The 24,784-nt window shown below is 39.3% G+C and overlaps 1 protein-coding gene across 3 annotated transcripts in view; it reads right to left on the reverse strand.

Annotated features, from left to right (window-relative positions):
- Positions 1-889: 889 nt before the first annotated feature.
- The window catches only part of LOC117026978 (vascular endothelial growth factor receptor kdr-like), a 348,517-nt gene continuing 324,622 nt past the window's right edge, over positions 890-24,784 (reverse strand). For all 3 annotated transcript variants that reach the window (XM_033114327.1, XM_033114346.1, XM_033114337.1), the window contains one exon: positions 890-6,285. In XM_033114327.1, coding sequence (XP_032970218.1) covers positions 6,084-6,285 — 202 coding nt within the window. In that variant the 3' untranslated portion in view covers positions 890-6,083. The remainder of the gene's footprint in view (positions 6,286-24,784) is intronic.

Consider the following 24,784-nt stretch of genomic DNA (forward strand, 5'->3'; position numbering starts at 1 on the left):
CTCACTTCTCACTGCCCTGTGGTAATAGAAACCATGCTATCTGCACTGTTGTTCATGGAAGTGCATCATTATCTACATTCTGCTTAAAATTCTTGTCTGCTTTTCCTGGTGTTCATCATTTACCACTTTGCATTTCTGCATATACTCTTCCTCTTGGCCTTGAATATATATATATATATATATATATATATATATATATATATATATGTATATATATATATATATATATATATATATATATGTATATATATTAGGTGATACATGTATGGTCATGGGACGTAAAGTACAGCCTAGGGAATTCAGTCAATGGTATTGTAATAGCTATATACAATGTCAGAGATTAATAGACTTGGGGGGTTATCACTTTGTGAGGGGTGTAAATGTCTAATCATGTTGTTTTGTACACCTGAAACTGATTTAAAAAAAGAGAGACTGGTTGCTTATTTGGACAATCTGAGCAACTTTTGCATTTAGCTTCTTTTCAAAACATGGCCCCTGTATTTGCCGTCCCGAATATACTGTAGCCTAGGGAAAGAAAAACACTGGTCAGCCGTTGGCCCAGGTTCCCTGATACCCACCAGTGATGAACCTGAATGGTTCAAGGAGCTACCTCCTGGTTGTCACAGGGTACCAGCAGTACAGGTGTGTCCTAAGCCAGATTGAAAACCAGCTAGGCCACTTCTTTGCCTTCACAGACCTGTGAAATAATGGAAACTTGTGGTCTTCTGAAAGTTTGTTTACTTCACATATAATATTCATCTTTGTAAAACCATCCCAAGTAGAAGTGACAGAGGAAGGGGAGGTACTACTTGGAAGAGGCAGCAGCTAAAGCTTTCAGAAACTTATAAATGCCAAATAAGATCAGAGAGACAATGACTCTGGATTGTGTACATATAGACTTCTATATTTAAAATAAAAGATACAATATGATTTGATTACATAATAATAAGATACAATTTATGGAAGGGGAGGATTTCTTCACATGGGTACATTCTCCATCTGGCTAAGGGGAAAGCTAGGGAAAAGCTGTATGCTATAGGGGATTTATTTAGGTTTAGGATTTTTCTGGCATGTTTGTAGTTAGGGAGAGCAAGGTCTACAAAGGAAATGTGAGAGAGGGTTGCTTTTTACGTAGTGGAATTTTTTATCAAAGCTGGAAATTTGTTGAGCCCTACATTGCACTATCCTGACCTTCATTCATTGGCCAGCCAGGGCCCTCTGCCCACCTCCTTATTCGCATGGCAGTATCATTAGTCCAAAGGAGAGCTTCCCATTTTCTCTGTGTGGTAAACTGAAAATTCGATATTACAAGGTAGGGGTTAAAGGACAATCCGCTACCAAAAACGTCCTATCAATCTTCTGTTACCTTATTTCTGGAGCAAATGGTTTTCTTTCACCTAAGGGGAATAGTTGTCCCAGTTCAGAATGGCATCCTCTTGGTAGGGGGGAAATACAAGCAGGGTAGGATGGCCCCAAAGGTTGATGGGCCTTTTACATAATTCAGAGAGGAAGAATAATACAGTGAGGACTTATTTGAGACAGATGAGTAGGTCCATGTCTCAAAGAACTGAAGTCTTGCATTAGACTACTTATTGGCAGGGCCAGCCAGCCATGTCCCTGTGGTTGCACTACTGCTGCTACCTTAGCTGTAAGTGTATCTCTGGATGCCAGAGGGAGAGGGGTCTGTGATTTCTTTGAATAACTCGCCTCAAATGCCTTCCAAGAGATAAGATTAGAGAGGTAGGAATGAGGTAAGAATGGATTTCTGTGAGGAATCACATTGTCTATGGGGAATGGAGGGACTGTGGAAACAAAGCACAGCCTAGCTGCTGGTGACCATACCAGAGTGAGATTAGTACTCTGTATGCAAACCAGTCCTATCTGTTATCAGCTACTTTTGGCATGAATAAATATATTGGTGTCAGAGGGCCTCTTGGAGGTGGTGAGTGTTTGTAGAACTGCAGAGCAGAGGGGGGCATCTTAGCCAAAGTACCCTTCCCAGCCATGCAAAATCACCTTTGCCAATTCCTGGGAGTGATTCCCTAACAAGTCTGCTGCTCACAGATACACAGGAGTCCAAATAGGCAAATAAGAGCAATTATCAATGAGCTATGCATTTATTCTCCTAAGAAGGATATTGGAGGCCTCAGAATTTTCATTTGGAGAGTCAAAAGTGTCCCCAAGTCCTAAGGGCCTTTGTTGTTCCCATGGTCTGGAAATAATAAGTTAAATAGTCCAGAGAATGTGACAAAGAAAAGTCCATCATGTTCGTGCAAGATCTTGAGACTTTACCAACTAAATTAGAGAAAGACAAGTTACTAGAAATACTCCTGGGGGCCATGAAACAATCCCTGAGAAACTTGGTTAGTTGGACTCCCTTAACAATTCAAGTTTCACTCCCCAACCTCACAAGTAACTGTATAGGTAACAGAGTCAATACTAACCCATTCTTCATTTCCCCTTCTCATCCTCTTGGATAAAAGGGAGCTATCAGCAGAGTGAAACTTACCTAGAGCTTGACAGAACATTTTCTCAACCTGGAGCACGGGTAGCAGCTCAGTGCAAGAAGATATGGTCTCATAATTCCCAGAGAGGAATGAGGTGTCTGACATTTGGAACTATTATTGAAAACCATTGTTCACTCTGCATGAGAGGTGGTTCAACTTGCAGAAAGGTTGCCATAATAATATGCAACTTTTGGTTTTGCATAACAAGTTAGAAACATCATTTCTGTATATATGTGTATATGTGTACATAAAAATATACTCCAGTAATTGGAAGGAGTAATAGTTAAGCTTAAAACAATAGATTAGTAAAATATCAACAAAAGACAGTAACATTTGGGTAATGTATCCACTGTAGGCTGTGGACAAGAATATTTCAATTAGATAATGGAATGCTGGTTGCTTCACTGTACCTGCTCACCATGGTCTGCAGAGGGCTGGGATACCTGCCCACCCTTCAGGTGAGAAGGGACATTCTTGATGGAGGTTTCCCCCCATTCAGGGGGTAAACAGAAGTGAGGAGCCTCCCTTACTGCTTATCTTCCCTGGCCTTGGCACAATATGAGGTACAGTGGAGAATGGGGACAGAGACAAAAGAGATCTTCAGTAGTTGAGAACAGTAGTGAAAAAGTGGAGGCAATTGCCTTAAGTAATTGGGCCAAGGCAGCCCACTCTGAAGTGGCTTTTTGCTCTAGGACAGCTAGTCCAGACTTAATTATACTAACAAGATAAAGTATGAATGATATCAATTCAAAAGCTGGAACTTCAGAGTAACGTTTAGTTCGTTTAACACTTTAAAATGTTACTGTTGTTTGCTGGTCTAAGCATCCCATCATGAAATCTTATGGAGAGGAATGTGGTAATTTCTTCATAAATTATATTTCCTGAGACATCTTGTGAGGGATCCTTGGAATTTACTGAAGATGTCTATATTGCCTTTGTAGCTACATGAAGTCTTGTTGAAAGTTCTGGTCAGCATCTGCCTCGAGGAAACACTTTTTATAAAGTAGATGCAATACAAGCATGTCCAGCCAAAGAGGAATCTTCTTGCTGAACGAATTATGGGATGAGCTTCTCTTCACTAAAACACTAGATAGACGAACGATGCACATTACTGGAGAATTTTTTGAACACTTGAAAGACTCTTTCCCCCAGTTAAGCTAAATCAGAAATGTGACGAGAGTATCATTGACTCTGTTCCTGGGTATTCCACTATGCATAATTTGTGTTAGCCAAGGCTGTCCCAGAGCAAAGCTGCTAACCATCAGGGACAACTGGGAATTCTCACTGGATAGGTGTCCAAATGATGATCAATTTCTTCCTATCTCTAGACCCATCATTTCCTCAGCAGAGACAGGCAAGAGGAAGGAACAAGGCTTGGCCTTTCACCATAACCTCCTAGTGGTAGCTTACTTCATTCAACTCACAGGTTCTAGTTAAGTCAGTGGCAAAGCTTATTCAGACCATTTCCTGGGAGCACAGCCACAACATAACCACTTCCTGAAGAAAGCTGGAAGAAGAGGACCACCTTAGTAGCACTGTATTTCCCTGAAAATAAGACTGGATCTTATACTAATTTTTGCTCCAAAAGATGTATTAGGGCTTATGATCAGAGGATGTCATCCTGAAAAATCATGCTAGGGCTTATTTTCTGGTTAGGTCTTATTTACAGGGAAACACAGTGGTTGGAGGCTGGTGGTGATTCCCCCATTTCTTCCACCACACACGTGGAACTACTTGTTGAGCCAAGCACAGATGTTTCTAGTATTGTCAGTAGGCTAAGTCACGGGCAGGTAAAAAGGTTTGCAGTTACCTCTTGGTTCTGAATATCCCCAAACCAGGGTTTTTCTAGGGCTTATAGCCCTGTGTGTCTGGGCAGTTTTACAAACTTCTTAAATAGACAGGACATGGACCTAGCCTGACTTTCACTGCCTTTTACATCACTAACGCTCTTGGGCCACAAGTGAAAATTGAGTTTGAGCAGTTCTGGGATTCTTTGGGCCACTACAGAAGAGATTGGAGTAGTTGGAGCAGAAACCCAGGCCTCTGTTTCCATGAGGAAGACATATTTTCTGGGTGTATGCTAGCCAAAAAGGAAAGCAAAGGAAAAAAACAAAAATATTTTTGGGGTTTCTTCCAGTGGCATTCTTGTTAATATTAGCAGGTGTTTATATATATGCACATGTGTGGCTACATCGTCCAAACAGTAGAAAGCATTGGGCAATAGTCAGGAAATATGCATGCAAACCCCTTCTCTTTTCTGGTTTTTAGTTTTCCCGTTTACAGAAGGGGAAGTAGGAAAGAACCAGAGTGTCTTTCAGGGCATCATTTTTGTAGAATGCTGCTTGCTTCTTTCTTTTCCCTGATGCTATGAAAATGAATCAGAGGAAGAGGCTCACCACTTTTAAAGTCAGTGGATAGTCTCCTCATGCAATCCAGGGATGAGCATGTTGTCTAGCCTGGGGTAGCTTCATGATCTTTGGTTTAGGGTGCAGTTGGGAGGCACTGCCTTGTTCGATGTAATTCAACTGCATAGTTGCTTTTGAAAGGGGAGACTACAGATAGTGTCAGTATTTAGCATAATCACCCTTGGCCCCCAGGAGGAGAACTACAGGTTCCTCCTTCAACAGAGAGGTAGCTACAGGGGTTTTCTGGAAGTGGAGAAGTGCAGGCCAATCTGGAAGGGCAGCAGGTACAAACCCTCCCCTCATTTCTTTTGTCTGAGTCCATGCAGATACACTTTGTGTGCTGCTGTTTACCTGACATGTGGATTTGGGGGCTTATATATTAAAGTCATGGTGTTCTTGAAATCCACATCAGTATTGGGCAATAGCCAGAGAATCTGATTGGATGTTTTCTGGCATGGGAACAACACAACGGTGATGATACTGGCAGTGTATGTGGAGCATATCCTAAATATACAAGGCATGCCCAACTCCCATTGGAGCTGCTAGAAATTGCTTGAATGCAAAGGAGGCTGTGGAGTGTTAGACGCTTCATGGGAAACATTGCAGGCAAAGAGCTGTCTACTACTTCCACTGTCAAACCCTAGTAGATTTTAGGTCTGAACAATGGCTGCTTTAATTGTTTCTAAGAAAACATATCCAGGTAAAAGTCCACGAAGCCCTGCTTGGAGGCTGATTGTTAAGATCTGAATATGATGGGGTCAAAGTTCCTGATTGGATGCTCTGGAGGTCTTTGAGGGGTCAACAGAGATTGTTCCTTTTAGTGGCCCTCATAGAAGTATAATGGGCCAAGTTGGAATGGTTACATATGGAATTACTGAAGGTGCTGTTGTGGGTCTGTAACACCCAAGTAGGGTAACTGGTGTTTAATAGGAAAAGAAATGGGATTGAACATCTTGTTGTCTCTCTATCAGGCCTGGGGGCCTGGTTTAGGCTAGCTGTACCCCCCAAAGGTGTGAAGAATAGAGATTCTCTGTCAAGATGTTCTTTCATTCTCCAGTCCCAAGTTAGTAATTCTGTTATTATGACCTGGACGTGGAAAGAATTGGGGATTTCTGAGGCAAAAAGAGATTAGTTTGAAAAGGGGCAGCAAAGGAAGGGCACTGGTATTAGATTACATGGGTAGAATACTATAGTGGACCACAGAGTTATAGTCGGGTGGTGGACTGTGGCATTCGAGGGTAGGATCCAGTGGTAGGAGGGAAGTCTCTTTCATCTGGTCTTCCTCTTCAAGCTCAAGGGCTGAGTGGTATTTTACAAACTCCATCTCAGTCTCCCTCTGAATGGTCTCGTTGTTCTTGCTGACAGTTCTCAGGCTGGTCAGAGGGAGAAAAAAAAAAACATGCTTAGCTTAGGACTGATAGTTTGGCAGATAGGAGAGCATGTTTTAGACAGAGGAGTTCCAGAGGCTGGCAGACATTGAGGAAGCTTCTTTTGAAAAGATCAAGTTTCTCCTTTTGGGGAAACCAAAGTTCAGTGTAGGTGTAAATGCACTGATGTGGTGATCTTGTGCTAGGCAAATGGGGAAACTCAAGAAATAGCAATTGGAATTGTGGTCCTTTCTAGCAGGTAGTTTCTAATCTGACTGGGGAAAACCACCAGAAATATTTACAATGTGGCTTGTATTCACTGTTAAGTCACATTATGGCCTTCAATTTCTTCATCTGTAGGATGAATATGAGGAAAGAGAGTTGGATTAGATGATCTTTAAGGTCTTTCGGGCTCTAATATCTTATTTGACTATTTTTGGCCTATAAAAACGGCAATTACATATAGTTTAACTTAAAGCTTTCAGGTATCATGCTTTCTGCCACAATACAAATCCTCTGTCACCCTACACTAGTTTTTCTCTTGACTATCACTCACTTTCCTCACATGTAAAAGCAGGAGTGAAAGGTTTCCTGGCCTCCCAGAGTGGTTTCAGTTGGGGTGGGGCAGCAGGAAGCAATTCCCTTCTCTGGATCCTGAAGCACTGTGGTGGCATCAGGGCCCTGAATCTCTCTACTCCTATTCCCTCTCTTCCTCATCCTGAGCCCCTATGGCAGAATGGAACTTCCTTCTCTCTGTGTCTCTCTCATCCAACAATCCTTGGCAGCCCTGAGTGGAGGTTAGTGCCTGTGGGCACTGCCCCAAGGGTCCTTCCTTGTTGTACAGACTATTTTGTGTCCCAGGCCTTCTGGAGTCAAATGTTGGGTTATGATCTGGGGGCAAGAGCCCCCATCTTTCTACAAGGTTAAAAGAGCTCTTAATGGGTATTTAATGAGAGTACTTTACATAGTAACTTTTATTAAGAGCTATAATTTTATTTTACACCAGCTCATAGGAAACAAAACACATATTTATTTTTCCTGGAATCTGATTCAGTTACATCTAGAATTTTTCAAGTTGTGAAAATGTTACAGCTTCCCCCATACCCTCCTTAAATAAGCTTGCGTGGGTTCAGGGAATATGGGGATAGGGAGTCACGTATGAGGGGCCCAGGACTCTGTAACAAACTGGACCCCTGATACGGTATCTTATCACTTAAAGATGTATGGTTCCTCTGGCAGGTAGAAGATGCCTTACTCTCACCATTACCACTTACTCTTGTGTGGCTTAAGATATTTATCTGGGTAGAAGCTGCCTAACTTGAGAGAGGCTATGATAACAAGTGTCATATCATCTCCCATTGAGTATAAACTTTTAAGCTTTGTCCTAAAAGTAGGCCTTGGTTAAGTGGACCTGGAGCCACCTCCTTTCCCCACCATGGCCAAACCTGTCTATTCTCTTACCTGTCAAACACTTCTTGGTCGCCCTCTTTCTCTGCTTTTGCTCATGCCTTTTTCTAACTGGAATACCTTCTCTCTTCTTACACACTCATCTAAATTATACTCATCTTCACAGGTCTTATTCAGATACCATTTTGCCAGAAAGCCACTCCCTAACATCCCATGGAAGCCTTCCCTTTCTGAACTCTTAAGGTTTGTAGTCAGAAAGAGGCCAGACTTCTTAGGTTCAAATCCCAGCTATGCTATTGGTTAAGTTACTAAGTCTCTCTGTGCCTCAGTTTCCGCATCAAGGAAACACATAATTACCACATAGAATTGTAATGGCAAAATATGTTTTTACACATAAACTACCGTGTTTCCTGGAAAATAAGACCTAACTAGAAAATAAGCCCTAGCATGATTTTTCAGGATGACATCCCCTGAACATAAGCCCTAATGCATCTTTTGGAGCAAAAATTAATATAAGACCCAGTCTTATTTTCGGGGAAACATGGTAGTTGGAACAGACTGGTACATGGTAAGTGTTTTAAAAGTGTTAGCTGTTAGTATTACTGCTGTCCCCTTGCCCCATCCCTTGTACCATTTTACATTCTCTGCTTTGTTTGGTTGGTGACTTTTTAATGTTTGTTTTATTTCTTCATTTAGACTGCAGTACAATGACCACCAGTTGTACAGAATGTCACAATTTACAACCACTTGTATGTATTCAGTCTCATTTAATTCCACTTAAAATGTCCATACAAAATAACCATTATTTTTTGCCATTATATAAATAATAAAATATATATAAATAAGGAAAATGAAGCTCAGAAAGGTAGTTAAGTCTCTTTTCCAAAATTTTCAGAGGAATGCTCAAAGCAATGCTTCCAATTAGAAATATTAGGTTTCCTTAGTCATCATGGATCAATTGTAGAGGGATGAACATAGACAGGAATTCCAGTAGACCATTTGGCATTTTTGTGTGGATTACAGAAAAGGGCCCTTTTTTTCGGGAAAAAAATAGATGTGTCACCATGCCAGGATACATGGCCTGGGTAGCCTTGTACAGGACACAACCTGCACAACCATATATGGCCGCCTTGGTCTTTGAGTGGAATTGTTGTGCTAGATATGAGAATGCTGCAGCCAAAGGGATTGTGCATAAGGCTGTATTTGAGCCCTAGATATGGCAGAACAGGTGGTGGTTGATCCAGAGTAACATAGTTTATACCTGCAGCCCAATGCCAAGTCTAGTGGTTTTCTGAAAAACTGAACCTGGTTAGATGTGATGCACATGAAAAGGAAAAAGGACAAGAAACTGGAATTACTGTTTGTCACAGGTGGCTGCCCTGAAAACTACACAAATCATGAATTAACACTGAAACCTGAATCTCCAGCAGATCTCAAATGAAATCTACAGGAGGATGTATAGAGAACACATTCTTTCCCAACATGAACAAAGAGCAATGAACTGCTCTGCCCTTGCTCAGGGCTATTGCTGGCTTAGTAGCATTCCCAGATGAATGGCAGTACACATTTTTTCCCTAAACTCTTGAAGATGACATTCAATGACTAGTGGGACTGCCAATATCCCAGCTTAATGGAATGAGCTGGCTCTGGAGAAATGAATAGTGCAGCTGTGAAGAACAAAAAGCAAATGCTAATAAAATGGCATAGACTTTCATTTCTCTGTGATTCCCATTTTAATACTAAATGTCCTGGAAACAGCTAAACAGGAAATGATAGAAGGACTCAGAAAACTGGGAAAAAGAAGCCAAATAGCTTAGGAACCTAAGGATTTGAGGTACAGCAATGTAGTGAATTCACAGAGTTTATTCTTTATCTACCATGTATCCTTAGACTGGAATCCTAAGAGGCCTGAAACCAGGAATCATCAAAAGACGTTAAGGAGAGGCAGATCCAAGATGGGGCATTGGAAGAAGCTGAGCTTGCCCCCTCCCAAGGACACATCATATGTACATACATATTTAGAGCAATTCTTCCTGAGAGATAACAGAGGGCCAAATTAACAGCTTTTGCACAACAAACAAAAAAAAGAGACCACACAGAGAAGGTTGGGGAACTGTGAGAGCTCTTCAGGAGCTGAGGGAACTCTCCAGAACCAGAGGGACAAGTGAGTGCAATTCTTTGCATTTCCCCTGCACTTGGATAGCAAGAGGGAGCTCTATTCAGGTGATCTAGCCAAACTTCAGGGCTGCTGTAACCATCCCAAGGCACTCCTCATGGAGCTAGCTACAACAGGAACAGGAGGGTGCCAGAGTGCTCAAGCACAGGGACCCTCCACCTGGAAATTGATTCAGCAGGTACAACAAAGTACTGCTGAACACAACCACTGAGCTCCACACACATAGTGCTGCCCCAACCAGAGAAAGTGTAAAACTAGCAGGGCACTGTAGTCATTCTACATAGGGCTTCCTCATCCAGAGAAAGTGTGAAACTAGTAGGGTGCTGCTGCACATACACATAAAGCTACCCCACCCAGAGAAAGTGTGGAACTAGCAGGGTAATGCAGTGCCTGCACACAGGGCCACCCCATTTGGAGAAAGTGTGGAACTAGTAAGGAAATGCTGTATGTGCACATAGGATTAGAGAACCCAAAGAAAATGAAAAACTACCAAGGCATCATAGTACATGCACACAGGGCTGCCCCATATAGAGAAAGTGTAGAACTAATAGGACACTGCTGCATGTGAATACAGAGTTGCCCTGCCTGGAGAAAGTGTGGGATAAGTAGGGTGATGTCACACACACACACACACACACACACACACACACACACACACGCACGCACACGACAGCTCCTCACAGACTCAGCTCAGTAACAGACAAAGCAACAGGGTATGCCATGCACACACTGGGCAGCCATGCCCAGATCAGAAGGGCAAGGAATCACACACACGTCTTTTGGAGCAAAATTAATATAAGGTTCCCAAGCCCTGATTCCATTCTGACCAGAGATAGCCAGAATAATAGGGAGCTACAGCACATGAATGTACACCAGGCTACCCCACCTGGCACCCTCTCTTTCTGGCCATGCAACACATCAGGAACTGCAAAGCCTGCCTCAACTTCAACCAGCCTATAAACCATCCTGGACAGTCTTCACAGAGGCTACTTCTACACAAGTCCACTTTTTAAAGATTGAAAGAGATAGCTATTTCCTCTAGCTCATAGGAAAAAAAAAAGAAAGTTAAACAAAATGGGGAGAAAGAAGAATATGGCTCAAATGAAGGAAGAAGGGGAAAAAAAATCCCAGAGGTAAAACTCGAATGAAATAAAGAAAAGTAATTTGCATGATAAAAAATTCAAGGAAACAGACATAAGGACGTGCAATAAACTTAAGAGTAGAATAGAAGAATTCAGAGAGAATTTCAACAAAAATGTAGAAAATATAATAAACAAACAATCAGAAATTAAGAATACAATAACTGGAATGAAAAAATACTTTAGAAAGCATTGACAGCAGATTAGTTAATCCAGAACAACAGATTAGCAAGACCTGCAAAACAGAATAGTGGAAATCACCCAATCAGAGCAGCAAAATGAAAAAAAAAAAAAGATTTAAAAATGAGGGTAGTATAAGGGACCTATGGGACAAGATCACGCACTCTACTGTTTCTATTGCAGGGATTCTAGAAGGAGAAGAGAGAGAGAAAAGGGCAGAACGTATATTTGAAGAAATAATGGCTGAAAACTTTCCTTATCTGGGGAAGGAAACAGACATCCAGGTACAGGAAACACAGAGAGTTCCAAACAAGATGAACCCCAAAAGACTCACAGAAAGACATAATATCATTAAAATGGCAAACAAAAGAAAAAGAAAAAGAAAAAAGAAAGTAAGAAAGAAAAGAAAAAATGACAAACTTGAATAGAGCAAGAGGGAAATAATAAGTCACATAAAACCCAAAAGGCTATCAGATGATTTCTCATCATCAATTTTAAAGGCCAAAAGGGTGTGGCAGGAAATATTTAAAGTGATGCAAAAAAGACACCTACAACCTAGAATACTATACCCATCAAGATTATCATTCAGAATTGAAGGAGAGATAAAGGGTTTCTCAGACAAGCAAAAACTAAAGGAGTTCACAATCACTAAACTGTAATTACAAGAAATGTTAAAGGGTCTTCTTTATGCAGAGAACCAAAGGCCATAACCAGAAATAAGAAAATACAGGAAAGAAAAAAATCTCACCAGTAAAAGCAAATATATAATAAACATAGGGGATCAAACACTTAAAAAGCCAATATGAAGGTTAAAAGAAAGAAGTAGCAAAATTAACTATAACTAAACAAATAGGGGACACACAAAAAATAAAAAGACATAAAATATGACATCAAAAACATAGTGTTGGGGAGGGGTAAAAATGTAGTGGTTTTATAATGTCTTTGATCTTAAATGCCTATCAGCTTAAAATAGACTGCTATAGATAAACATGTATATAATATTAACCTCATGGTAACTACAAACTACAACCAAAAACCTACAAAAATACACAAAAAATAAAAATAAAGGAACCCCTACAAACACTAAAGAAAACCAACAAATCGAAAGAAAAGACACACATATCTGAGTCTCCATCAACATAGCTAACACCATTTGTTTGCCCCAATCTGGTGCTGCCCTGAGACACCACCCCACCCAATTTGTGGGACCACCAAAGCTGCTTCCAGTGGTTTCTCCATACAGCTTATGCTGCCAAGACAAATCTCTCAAAGGTTTCTAAAATCTCTAAAAGTTTCACAAAATCCAAACAGGCAGCATCTAACCTCAGTGTGTCCTGTACATCTTGGTAAACAGCCCCAAGCCTGGCATTAGTGGGACCTAGCCTCAGTTTGTGGCACGACACTGCAAAGCCCAGTGCAAGTAGTGGCCATCTGTAGATTGCTTTGTGGCTCATGCCAAGTGGCCCCGGGCAGGGCACAGATGCTGATGAACTTGGCCTGTGGTGGGGCATCTCAGGAGGGCTTGGTGCTAACACACCTGGTAACCAGCTTCAGACTGAGCCAGAGTTTCATCCAACCACCTCCAAGGATGACACTCAAAGGGTAGACTCATCAAGCACCAGAGCCCTGCTAAAGTGAATCCAGCTCTGTAGGGTCAGCCCTTGCACTGTAGCTCCTCCACTGTAGTCACAGCCAGTCCTTACAACCAATCAGCCTGAGGGTCAATCCCTCCCACTGAAGTGCCAACGGCATCAAGGCTCAACTACAACAGGAGGACACACACAACCCACACAAGGGATACACCTGCAGAACCTAACTAAGGTGAACATGGAGACTGTACCACTGGGCCCCACAGGGCACCTACTACATAAGACCACTCTACTAAGACTGGGAGGCTTGGCAGCCCTACCCAATACACAGAAACAAACAGAAGGAGACAGCCAAATTGGAGACAAAGAAACATGTCCCAAATAAAAGAACAAATCTTCAGAAAAAGAACTAAACAAAATGTAGACAAGCATTGTATCAGATGCAGAGTTCAAAACACTGGCTGTAAGGATGCTCAATGATCTCAGAGAAAACCTCAACAAAGAGATAGGAAATATAAAAATGGAGACAGAAAACAAAACAAAAAAACAGAAATAAAGAATATAATAATTGAAATGAACTGTATAATCGAGGGAATCAACAGTAGATGAAGCAAAGGACCGAATCAGTGATTTAGAAGATAAGGTAGCATAAAACACCCAATCAGAACAGAAAAAAATATCCAAAAAATTTAGGATAGCTTAAGGGGCCTCTGGGACAACATCAAATACCAACATATGCATCATAGGGGTACCAGAAGGAAGAGAGAGAGAGCAAGGATTGAAAAAGTATTTGAGGAGATAATGATGTAAAGCATCCTCAACCTAGCAAAGAAAATAGATATACAAGCCCAGGAAGTGCAGGGAGTCCCAAACAAGATAAACTCAAACAGGCCCACATCAAGACACATCATAATTAAAATGTCAAAGGTTAAAGACAAAGAGAGAATCTTAAAAGCAGCAAGAGGAAAGCAGTTACCGTGTTTCCCCGAAAATAAGACCTAGCTGGACAATCAGCTCTAATGTATCTTTTGGAGCAAAAATTAATATAAGACCCTGTCTTATTTTACTATAATATAAGACCCAGTCTTTAATGTAATATGATATAATTAATATAATATAATACCGGGTCTTATATTAATTTTTACTCCAAAAGACGTTTTAGAGCTGATTGTCTGGCTAGGTCTTATTTTCAGGGAAACAAGGTAGTTACCTACAAGGGAACTCTCATTAAGACCATCGCTGATTTCTCAACAGAAACTGCAGGCCAGAAGGGATTGGCACAAAATACTTAAAGTGATAAAAACAAGAACTATAACCAAGATTACTCTACTCAGCAAAGCTATCATTTAGAGTTGAAGGACTGACAAAGAGTTTCCCAGACAGGAAAACACTAAAGGAGTTCATTACCACCAAACCAGTAATACAAAGAATGTCAAAGGGACTTCTTTAAGATGAAAAAAATAATAAAAAAATATGAATAATGAAATGACCATAACTACATATCTATCAGCAACTACTTTAAATGTGAATGGATTAAATACTCCACTCAAAAGATAGGGTGGCAGAATGGAAAAAAAAAAAAAAAAAAAAAAAAAAAAAAAAAAAGCAAGACCCTTACATATGCTGCCTACCAGAGACTAATTTCAGGTCAAAAGACACAGATTGAAAGTAAAGGGATGGAAAAAAATACTCCATAAAAATGGAAAGGAAGGAAGGAAGGAAGGAAGGAAGGAAGGAAGGAAGGAAGGAAGGAAGGAAGGAAGGAAAAAAAGGAAGAAAGGAAGGAAGGGAGAGAGAGAGAGAGAGAGAGAGAGAGAGAGAGAGAGAGAGAGAGAGAGAGAGAGAGAGAGAAAGAGAGAAAGAAGAAAGAAAGAAGGATAAGAAAGAAAGAAAGAAAGAAAGAAAGAAAGAAAGAAAGAAAGAAAGAAAGAAAGAAAGAAAGAAAGAAAGAAAGAAAGGATGAAAAGGAAGCTGTCACAGCAATACTTATACCAAACAAAATAGATTTTAAAACAAAGGTTATAACAGAAGACAAAAAAAGACCCAGTAATACCTCTTCTGGGTATTTACCCAAAGAAAACAAAGCACTACTTTGAAGGGATATGTGTACCCATATGTCCATTGCAGCATTGTTTACATGGCCAAGATGGGGAGGCAGACGGGGTGTCCATCAATGGAGGAATGAATAAAGAGTAGGTGGTATATACACAATGGAATATTGCTCGGCCATGGAAGGGAATGGGTTCTTGTCATCTGTGGCTGCATGGATAGAGGATATTGTGCTGAGTGGAGTATATCAAACAGAGAAAGACAGATGCAATGAGTTTTCACTTATGTGTGGAATCTAAAAAACAAAATAAATGAACAAACAAAACAGTAACAAACTCATAGATACAGAGAACATTTTTTAAACATAAGAAAGTGAAATTTTATTAACAAAATGTACATCCTTATCTTATGTAATTCACTTTTAATAAATATAAGAAAACCTAAATCACTTGAAGCAAACATTTTCAAGATCTATTCTTAAAATTGGATTCACTTTCTCAATTCCCTTTTTAAACAAGTCTTCCAATAGTCTCAGAATTTAATATAACTTGCCATAAAACTGCTTCTATCCAACCATTGCCATCTCTGAATCACTCATCTGTCTTCCATGTCTATTATTCTAGACAGGAACTATGTCTTGTTCTTTTTGACATGGCACAATGTACTGTGCAGCACTCATACTACTGCTACTATGAATATCTTACACTTCAGAGAACATTTTGATGGTTATTGGATGGGAGAGTGGGTTGAGAGTAGTGGGTGAAAAAGGGGAAAGGATTAAGAAGTACATGTTGGTTGTTATAAAGTAGTCATTGGGGTGTAGGGTATAGCATAAGGAATATAGTCAATAATATTGTAATAACTATGTATGGTGTCAGATTGGTATTAGCTTTATCAGGGTGATTGATGGGAGGGGATTTTGGTGGTAGGTTAAAATAAATAAAAGACGTAAAGAGAAGAAAAAATGAGCAGAGAACAACTACAAAAACAATAAAAAAACAATTAACAAAATGGCACTAAGCACATACCTATCAAGAATTACTTTAGGGAGACGTCATCAAAACGGCAGCATGAGGTGAGCCTCTGTAAATTTCCCCTGGAATTTACAACAAATCTAACAACTATAACTCTACAAAGGACTCCCTGCACAGCACACAGGCAAGATGAAGAGACCCACTATTGAATTCACCTAGAGGTGAGCGAATCATGCGAGCGGGGGAGTAGGGAAGAGAGAAATGCAGAGATGCAGCCTCACAGGCGCAGGATGCAAACCGAGCTCAGTGCTCCGAACACGCTGAATCCCAGAACTACTGCAGCTCTGGGAAAGGGAAGAACTCGTATTGCTAGAGCTCTGTTTATGTCCCACAAGGCTGAGGGGACAGCATAAAACACGGCTGAACCCAATGCTCACAGCAGAGACCTCGGAGAAAACACTGAGGGAAGAAGGCTGAAAATGGTGGTTTAAGCTCTCACTGCCGAGCAGAGAAAGGAAGCCTTAGGCAGTGAGATAGCCACCCCCTCCCTACCCTCCCAGAGCTCGCCATGCCCCCACCTGCCTAGTGCGAGAAACGGAACAGTAGTGGTGTCAGATCAAAAGAACAGAATATTTGCTGTACTGAGAACTGTGGTCCTCAGACACAGATTCACAGCCCAACTAGTTCTGGCAAAAGAGAAGGAGATGTGGAAGCAGAACTGGCTGTGGTGGTGGGCACCACCATTGTTCTGGGCCACCTCTCACAACTCACCCTGCCCCTGTCCCCACCTATCTGGGTGGATCCCTGCAGGAGTAAACAGAACTGTTGAAACACACTGGCTCTGAATCTGGTGCAGGAAGAGCTTTGGAACATCAAAAGCTCTCTGCATACCCACACGGACACTGAGGCCTGTGATCCAGACCAACTATTCACAAGGGGAAGCCCACCTTACAGGGAATCACACCATTGTGTGAGAAGCTGGAATAGTGCAGACAAAACATAGCACTATAGTGTGAGAGAGAAAAAAAGGCTGCAGTAGGAGAGAAAATAAAACATTCTCCCAACAAGTCCTGGAAAACAAAAGAAAGACATCTTCTTATCAACCTGCTGCAGAAGCCACACCTGTAGATGTCTAGGAAGAGAAATAATTAAGCAGTAATTGCCATAAATAACGAAGGCAACAAGAGAGCTCAGAACAAAAGTGAAAAGACTCCAGAAAAGGAACTTAAAGGTATGAAAATATGTGACTTAAATGACAGAGAATTCAAGATTGCAGTTCTGAAAAAACTCAACGAGATGCAAGAAAACACAGAAAAGCAGTTTAATGAACTTAGAAACACAATCAAAGAACAACATGAACATTTTACAAAAGAGATTGAAATTTTAAAAAAGAACCAAATAGAATTTCTGGAGATTAAGAACTCAATAGAAGAAATTAAGAATAAAATAGCCAGCTTAGGTAGGAGAGTTGACCAGATGGAGGAAAGAATCAGTCACATCAAAGATAGAAACCTGGAAATGACACGGATGGAAGAGAAAGACACTTGAGACTTAAAAGAAATGAAAGAAGTCTACAAGAACTTTCTGACTCCCTCAGAAAAAGCAATATAAGAATAATGGGCATACCAGAAGGAGAAGAAAGAGAGAAGGGAACAGAGAATATATTCAAGCAAATTGTCGATGAGAACATTCCAAACTTGTGGACAGAACTGGATCCTCGCATCCAAGAAGCAAAAAGAACAGTTCATTACCTCAACCCCAATAGGCCTTCTCCAAGGCACATTGTATTAAAGCTGTCAAAAATCAACGACAAAGAAAGAATCCTCAAGGCAGACAGGGAAAAGAACGGTAACCTACAAAGAAAAGCCCATTAGATTATCATCAGCGTTTTCAGCAGAAACTCTACAAGCCAGGAGGGAGTGGAAACAAATATTCAAACTATTGAAAGAGAGAAATTATGAGTCAAGAATAATATATCCAGCAAAGATATCCTTTACATATGAAGGAGGAATAAAGACCTTTCCAGAAATACAGAAGCTGAGGGAACTTTCTAATACACGACCTGCACTACAAGAAATCCTAAAGGAGGTTATTCGACCACCATCAACAGGGACAATTTGTGGCAACCAAAACATAAAAAGGGGAAGAGTAAAGGCCTGAAGTGGAATATGGGAATGGAGAAAGTAAGCGTGCTGGAAAAATGGAATACTCTATCAAACTTTCTTTTACAGAAACTTAAGGGTAACTACTCAAAAAAAAAAAAAAAATCCAGAACTGAAATGTATACTGTAATAAAAGAAGAAACAGAGGGAAACATCATAGAATACCACATCACAGAAATAATAGACAACAACAAAAAGGCAAAGAAACAATGGAGACACAGCCTTACCAGAAAACTAAAGATAGAATGAAAGGAAATCCTCACATATCAATAATCACCCTAAATGTAAATGGACTGAACTCACCAATAAAAAGGCACAGAGTAGCAGATTGGATCAAAAAACTAAACCCAACCATATGCTGTCACAAAGAGACACATCTCAGCTACAAGGACATGCATAGACTCAAAGTGAAAGGATGGCACCCCAAGCAAATGGTATCCAGAGAAAATCAGGCGTAGCCATACTGATATCACATGAAACAGACTTCAGGGCGAAAAAGTTAACAAGAGACAAAGCGGACATTTCATAATGGTAAAAGGGACTATACAACAAGAAGACATAACAGCTATCAATATTTATGCCCCCAATCAGAGCACTGAAATATACCAAGCAACTACTAACAGAACTAAAGTGAGAAATTGACCAAAACACAATTATACTAGGGGACTTAAATCCATCATTGACAGCTATGGATAAATCATCCAAACAGAAAATAAACAACGAAATAACAGCCCTAAATGACACATTAGAAGAAATGGACATAATTAACATATATAGAGCACTTCATCCTAAAACATCAGACTATACATTTTTTTCTAGTGGACTTGGAACATTCTCAAGGATAGACCATATATTGGGACATAAAATCAGCCTCAGCAAATTTAAGAAAATTGAAATCATACAAAGCATAATTTCTGATCACAAGGCTTTGAAATTGGATATCAACTGCAAAAAGAAAGCAGGAAAAAACACAAATACATGGAGATTAAACAACATACTTTTAAAGAACGACCGGGTCAAAGAAGAAATTAGAGGAGAGATCAAAAGACACATAGAAACAAATGAGAATGAAAATACATCCTACCAAAATTTTGGGATGCAGCAAAAGCAGTTTTAAAAGGGAAATGTATATCATTACAGACCTATCTCAAGAAACAAGAAAAATCCCAAATAAATAACCTTATGTTACACCTTAAAGAACTAGAAAAAGAAGAACAAATAAAACCCAAGGTCAGCAGAAGACAGTAAATAACAAAAATCCGAGTACAACTAAATGTAATAGAGAACAAAAAGAAAATAGAAAAAAATTAATATGACCAAGAGCTGGTTCTTTGAAAAGATTAACTAAATTGACAAACCCTTGGCTAGACTCACTAAGATAAAAAGAGAGAAGACACTAATTAACAAAATCAGAAATGTGAAAGGGGATGTTATCACAGACACCACAGATATACAAAGGGTCATCCAAGAATACTAGACGGACAATATGCCACCAAATTCAATAACCTAGAAGAAATGGACCAGTTCTTAGAAACATATAGCCTTCCAAGGCTGAACCATGAAGAACTGGAAAATCTAAACAGACCGATCACCAGTAACAAAATTGAATCAGTCATCCAAAACCTTCCCAAAAGCAAAAGTTCTGGACCAGATAGCTTCACTAGAGCATTCTACCAAACCTTCAAAGAGGATCTAATACCAATCCTGCTCAAACTCTTCCAAAAAATTGAAGAAGAGACAGTACTCCCTAACTCATTTTATGAGGCCAACATTACCCTGATACCAAAACCTGGTAAGGACAACACAAAAAAAGAAAACTACAGACCAATATCTCTGATGAATACAGATGCAAAAATCGTAAACAAAATTCTAGCAAATCGAATACAACAATACATTAAAAATATTATTCATCACGACCAAGTTGGGTTCATCCCCGGGGCACAAGGATACTTCAACATCCCCAAATCCATCAATGTGATACATCACATAAACAAAATAAAGGACAAAAATCATATGATTCTATAAATTGATGCAGAAAAAGCATTTGACAAGATACAGCATCCATTTATGATTAAAACATTTAATAAAATCGGAATAGAAGGAAAATACCTTAACATAATAAAGGCCATATATGACAAGCCCTCAGCTAATCTCATAATTAATGGTGAAAAACTGAAGCCCTTTGCTCTATGTTCAGGAACATGATAGGGCTATCCCCTATCATGTCTGCTTTCCAACATAGTGTTGGAAGTCCTTGCCAGAGCAATCAGGCAAGAAAAAGAAATAAAAGGCATCCAAATTGGGAATGAAGAAGTTGAATTGTCACTCTTTGCAGATGACATCATGCTATATATAGAATACCCTAAAGACTCCACCAAAAAGCTATTAGAAACAATCAACGAATACAGTAAAGTTGCCGGCTACAAAATCAACGTACAAAAGTCCATTGCATTCCTATATACTAACAATGAAATCTCAGAAAATGAAATACAAAAACAATTCCTTTTGCAATTGCAGCAAAAAGAATAAAATACCTAGGAATAAACTTAACCAAGGATGTGAAAGACCTAAAGGCTGAAAACTATAAGGCGTTTTTGAAAGAAATTGAAGAAGACACAAACAAATGGAAAGACACTCCGTGCTCATGGATTGGAAGAATCAACATAATTAAAATGGCCATATTACCCAAAGCAATATACAGATTTAATGCAATCTCCATCAAAATCCCAATGGCATTTTTTAAAGAAATAGAACAAAAAATCATCAGATTTGTTTGGAACCACAGAAGACCCCAAATAGCCAACACAACCTTAAGAAAAAGGAACCATATTGGAGGTATCACACTCCCTGAATTTAGCTTGTACTACAGGGCTACAAGAATCAAAACAGCATGGTACTGGCAGAAAAACAGACACATAGCCCAATTGAATAGATTTGAGAACGCAGAAATAAAACCACATAAAAATGGACAGATAATTTTTGACAAAGAAGCAAAAAACATACAATGGAGAAAAGACAGCCTCTTCAATAAATGGTGCTGGCAGAATTGGATATCCACGTGCAAAAGAATGAAACTGGACTGCTATCTGTGGTCATGTACCAAAATTAATTCAAAATGGATCAAAGACTTAAGCATAAGACCTAACACGATAAACTGCATAGAAGAAAACATAGGTACTAAACTTATGGAACTTGGGTTCAAAGAGCATTTTATGAATTTGACTCTAAAGGCAAGGGAAGTAAAAGGAAAAATAAACGAATGGGAGTATATGAAACTTAAAAGCTTTTGCACAGCAAAAGCAACCATTGACAAAATAAAGAGGCAACCAACTGAATGGGAGAAGATTTTTGCAAACAGTGCCTCCGATAAGGGGCTAATATCCAAAATATACAAGGAACTCATGAAACTCAACAACAAAAAAAACAAACAACCCAATTGAAAAATGGGCAGACGACCTGAAGAGACATTTCTCCAAAGAGGACATACAAATGGCAAATAGATATATGAAAAAATGCTCAACATCACTAATCATCAGAGAAATGCAAATAAAAACCACAATGAGATATCACCTCACCCTAGTCAGAATGGCTATCATCAACAAGACAAATAGTAATAAGTGTTGTAGAGGCTGTGGAGAAAAAGGAACCCTCATACACTGTTGGTGGGAATGCAGACTGGTGCAGCCGTTATGGAAGACAGTGTGGAGGTTCCTCAAAAAATTACGGATAGAATTACCATATGACCCAGCAATCCCTCTCCTGGGTATCTACCCAAAAAATCTGAAAATATCTGCACATAGAGACTCGTGTTCTCCAATGTTCATTGTAGCTTTGTTTACCGTGGCCAAGATGTGGAAACAACCAAAATGTCCTTCGATAGATGAATTGATAAAGAAGTTGTGGTATATATACACAATGGAATATTATTCGGTGGTAAGAAAAGATGATATAGGAACATTTGTGACAACATGGATGGATGTTGAGAGTATAATGCTAAGCGAAACAAGTCAGACAGAAAAGCAGAGAACCATATGATTTCACTGATATGTGGTATATAAACCAAAAACAACAAAAGAACAAGACAAACAAATGAGAAACAAGAACTCATAGACACAGACATTAGTTTAGTGGTTACCAGAGGGTAAGGGGGGTGGGGGGTGGGAGATGAGGGTAAAGGGAATCAAATATCTGGTGATGGAAGGAGAACTGACTCCGGGTGGTGAACACACAATTTAATTTATAGATGATGTGATACAGAATTGCACACCTGAAATCTATGTAATTTTACTAACAATTGTCACCCCAATAAATTTAAAATAATAAAAAAAAAGAAAAAAAAATACAGTAGGGATTCTGACCATCGAAGTAAGATGAAAGGCTGCTGGAAACCCAGACATCCTCTTAAAGGGCCCACGCACACACTCACTCACTTATAAACATTTATGAATCCAATATACAAGCACCTAAATATATAAAGCAAATATTGACAGACATAAAGAGAGAGCTCGACAGTAATACAGTCATAGTAGGGGATTTAACAACCCACTGAAACCAATGGGCAGATCTTCCAGACTGAAAATCAACAAGGAAACAGCAGCCTTAAATTACACAGACAGATTTAATTGATATTTTTAGAGCATTTCAACCCAAAGCAGCAGAATATATGTTATTTTCAAGTGCACATGGAACGTTTTCCAAGATAGACCAGATGTTAGCCACAAAACAAGCCTCAATAAATTTAAGATTGAAATCATATCAAGCCTCTTCTCTGACCACAGTGGTATGAAACTTCGTGTAGAAATCAGTTACAAGAAAAAAATGAAAAGCACACAAACACGTGGAGGTTAAATAACATGTTACTAAATAATGAATGGGCTACTGCAAGATCAAAGAATAAGTTAAAAGATAATGTAGGGCGAATGAAAATGAAAACACAATGTCCCCAAATCTATTAGATACAGTGAAAGCAGTCCTAGGAGGGAAATTCATAGAAATACAAGTCTACTTCAAGAAATAAGAAAAATCTCAAACAGTCTAATTTTACACTTAAAAGAACTAGAAAAGGAACAGCAAACAAAGCCCAAAGTGATTAGAAAGAAGGAAATAATAAAGATCAGAGTGGAAATAAATGAATTAGTCTAGAAAAGCAATACAAAAGATCAATGAAACCAAGAGATGTTTCTTTTTAAAAGATAAACAAGAGTAATAAACCTTTAGCCAGACTCATCAAGCAAAAAAAGAGAAAAGACCCAAAGTAATAAAATCTGAAATGAAAACGGAGAAACGATAACTGACACCACAGAAATACAAAAGATTATGAGAAAATATTACACACAATTACATGCCAACAAATTGGACAATCTGGAAAAAATGGATAAATTCTGAGAAATACATAATCTTCCAAGACTGAATCAAGAAGAAACAGAAAATATGGACCAACTTATTACTACTAAAAAATTAAATCAGTAGTCAAAAAACTCCCAACAAAAAAAAGTCCTGGACTGGATGGCTTCACTGGTGAACTTTCCCAAACACTCAAAGAAGAATTAATACCTATCCTTCTCAAACTATTTCACATTTTTCAAGAGGAGGGAAATCTATCAAGCATATTTTACAAGGCCACCATTAACAGCTGTCATATATCTCTGGGTTCTCCCTTCCCAAGAGTCTGTGTGTGTGGAGGGTTCACTGCCTTATTCTGTGTCTTGCCCTTTGGGTTAATTTAGTGATTATGCATACTGGAAAACAGCACTTGTCCAGGAATCTAGAGAACTGGACTTTAGTTAGCTTTATGGCAGAGAACACAATCTCTAAAGCAAGACTATTTGGATTTAGTAGGAATTAGAAGATTCAAATCCTGCCTCTACTATGTAGTGTGAGAACTTGGCAAATCATTTAACCTTTTAGTTTCCTTTTTTGTTAAAAATGGGGGTAATCATAGTATTTACCTCATGTGGTTATTGTAAAGACTGAGTAACTGGTGCATGGTGTAAGAGTTTAGTAGGTATAGTTATTATTATTATTATTATTATTATTATTATTACTATTTACTTAAAGAGTTACTTTGAACAAAGCCCATCTCTCTAGGCTTCTCCACCTATACAAGAGTCTTGAAATGAACAAGTTCTTAAAAGTCTTTCCTGCTCTAATGGTGACAGCCAAATGTTGGGGTAAGGGAAGGTGAGGCAGTGGTTATGGGGTTTTCTTGCCAGATTTATTTGAGATTGCCTGCAGTCTCTTTCCTCCTCTTGAATGTATGAGCAGAACCCAGAGGCAAATGCAGAACATGGGTTAGAGGGGAGGTGAGTGTAAATCTGTCTCCTTTGAACACAAAGACATCATGATCAGAGGGGGGATCAAGCCTGATTTGAAAGCTGAGCAAAGTGTGTGTTTGTCAGATATCTCAGGAGAATAACAGTATGGTGGCATTAGTGCTTTGGCCTTGGACTTCAGTAGGTGAGTGTATGTACTGAATGTCTGTGTCCCCCCAAATTCATATGTTGAAATTTAATTCCCAATGTGACAGTTTTTGGGGGTGAGGATTTTGGGAGGTGAGTAGGACGTGAAGGTGGAGCTCTCGTGAATGGGATTAGTGCCCTTATATGAAGAGGTCAGAGAGCTAGCTCACTCTTTTTCTGCTATGTTAGGATGCAAATAGAAGTCAGCCATCTGCAACATGGAAGAGGTCCCCTATCAAAATATGACTATGCTGACATCATGATCTTAGATTCCAGCCTCGAGAACTATGAAAAATAAATTTATATTATTGATGAAGCACCTAATTTATGATATTTTGTTATAGCAGCCCCAACTAAGACAGTGAGTATGT

This window comes from Rhinolophus ferrumequinum, chromosome X, assembly GCF_004115265.2.
Source record: "Rhinolophus ferrumequinum isolate MPI-CBG mRhiFer1 chromosome X, mRhiFer1_v1.p, whole genome shotgun sequence".
NCBI lineage: Eukaryota > Metazoa > Chordata > Mammalia > Chiroptera > Rhinolophidae > Rhinolophus > Rhinolophus ferrumequinum.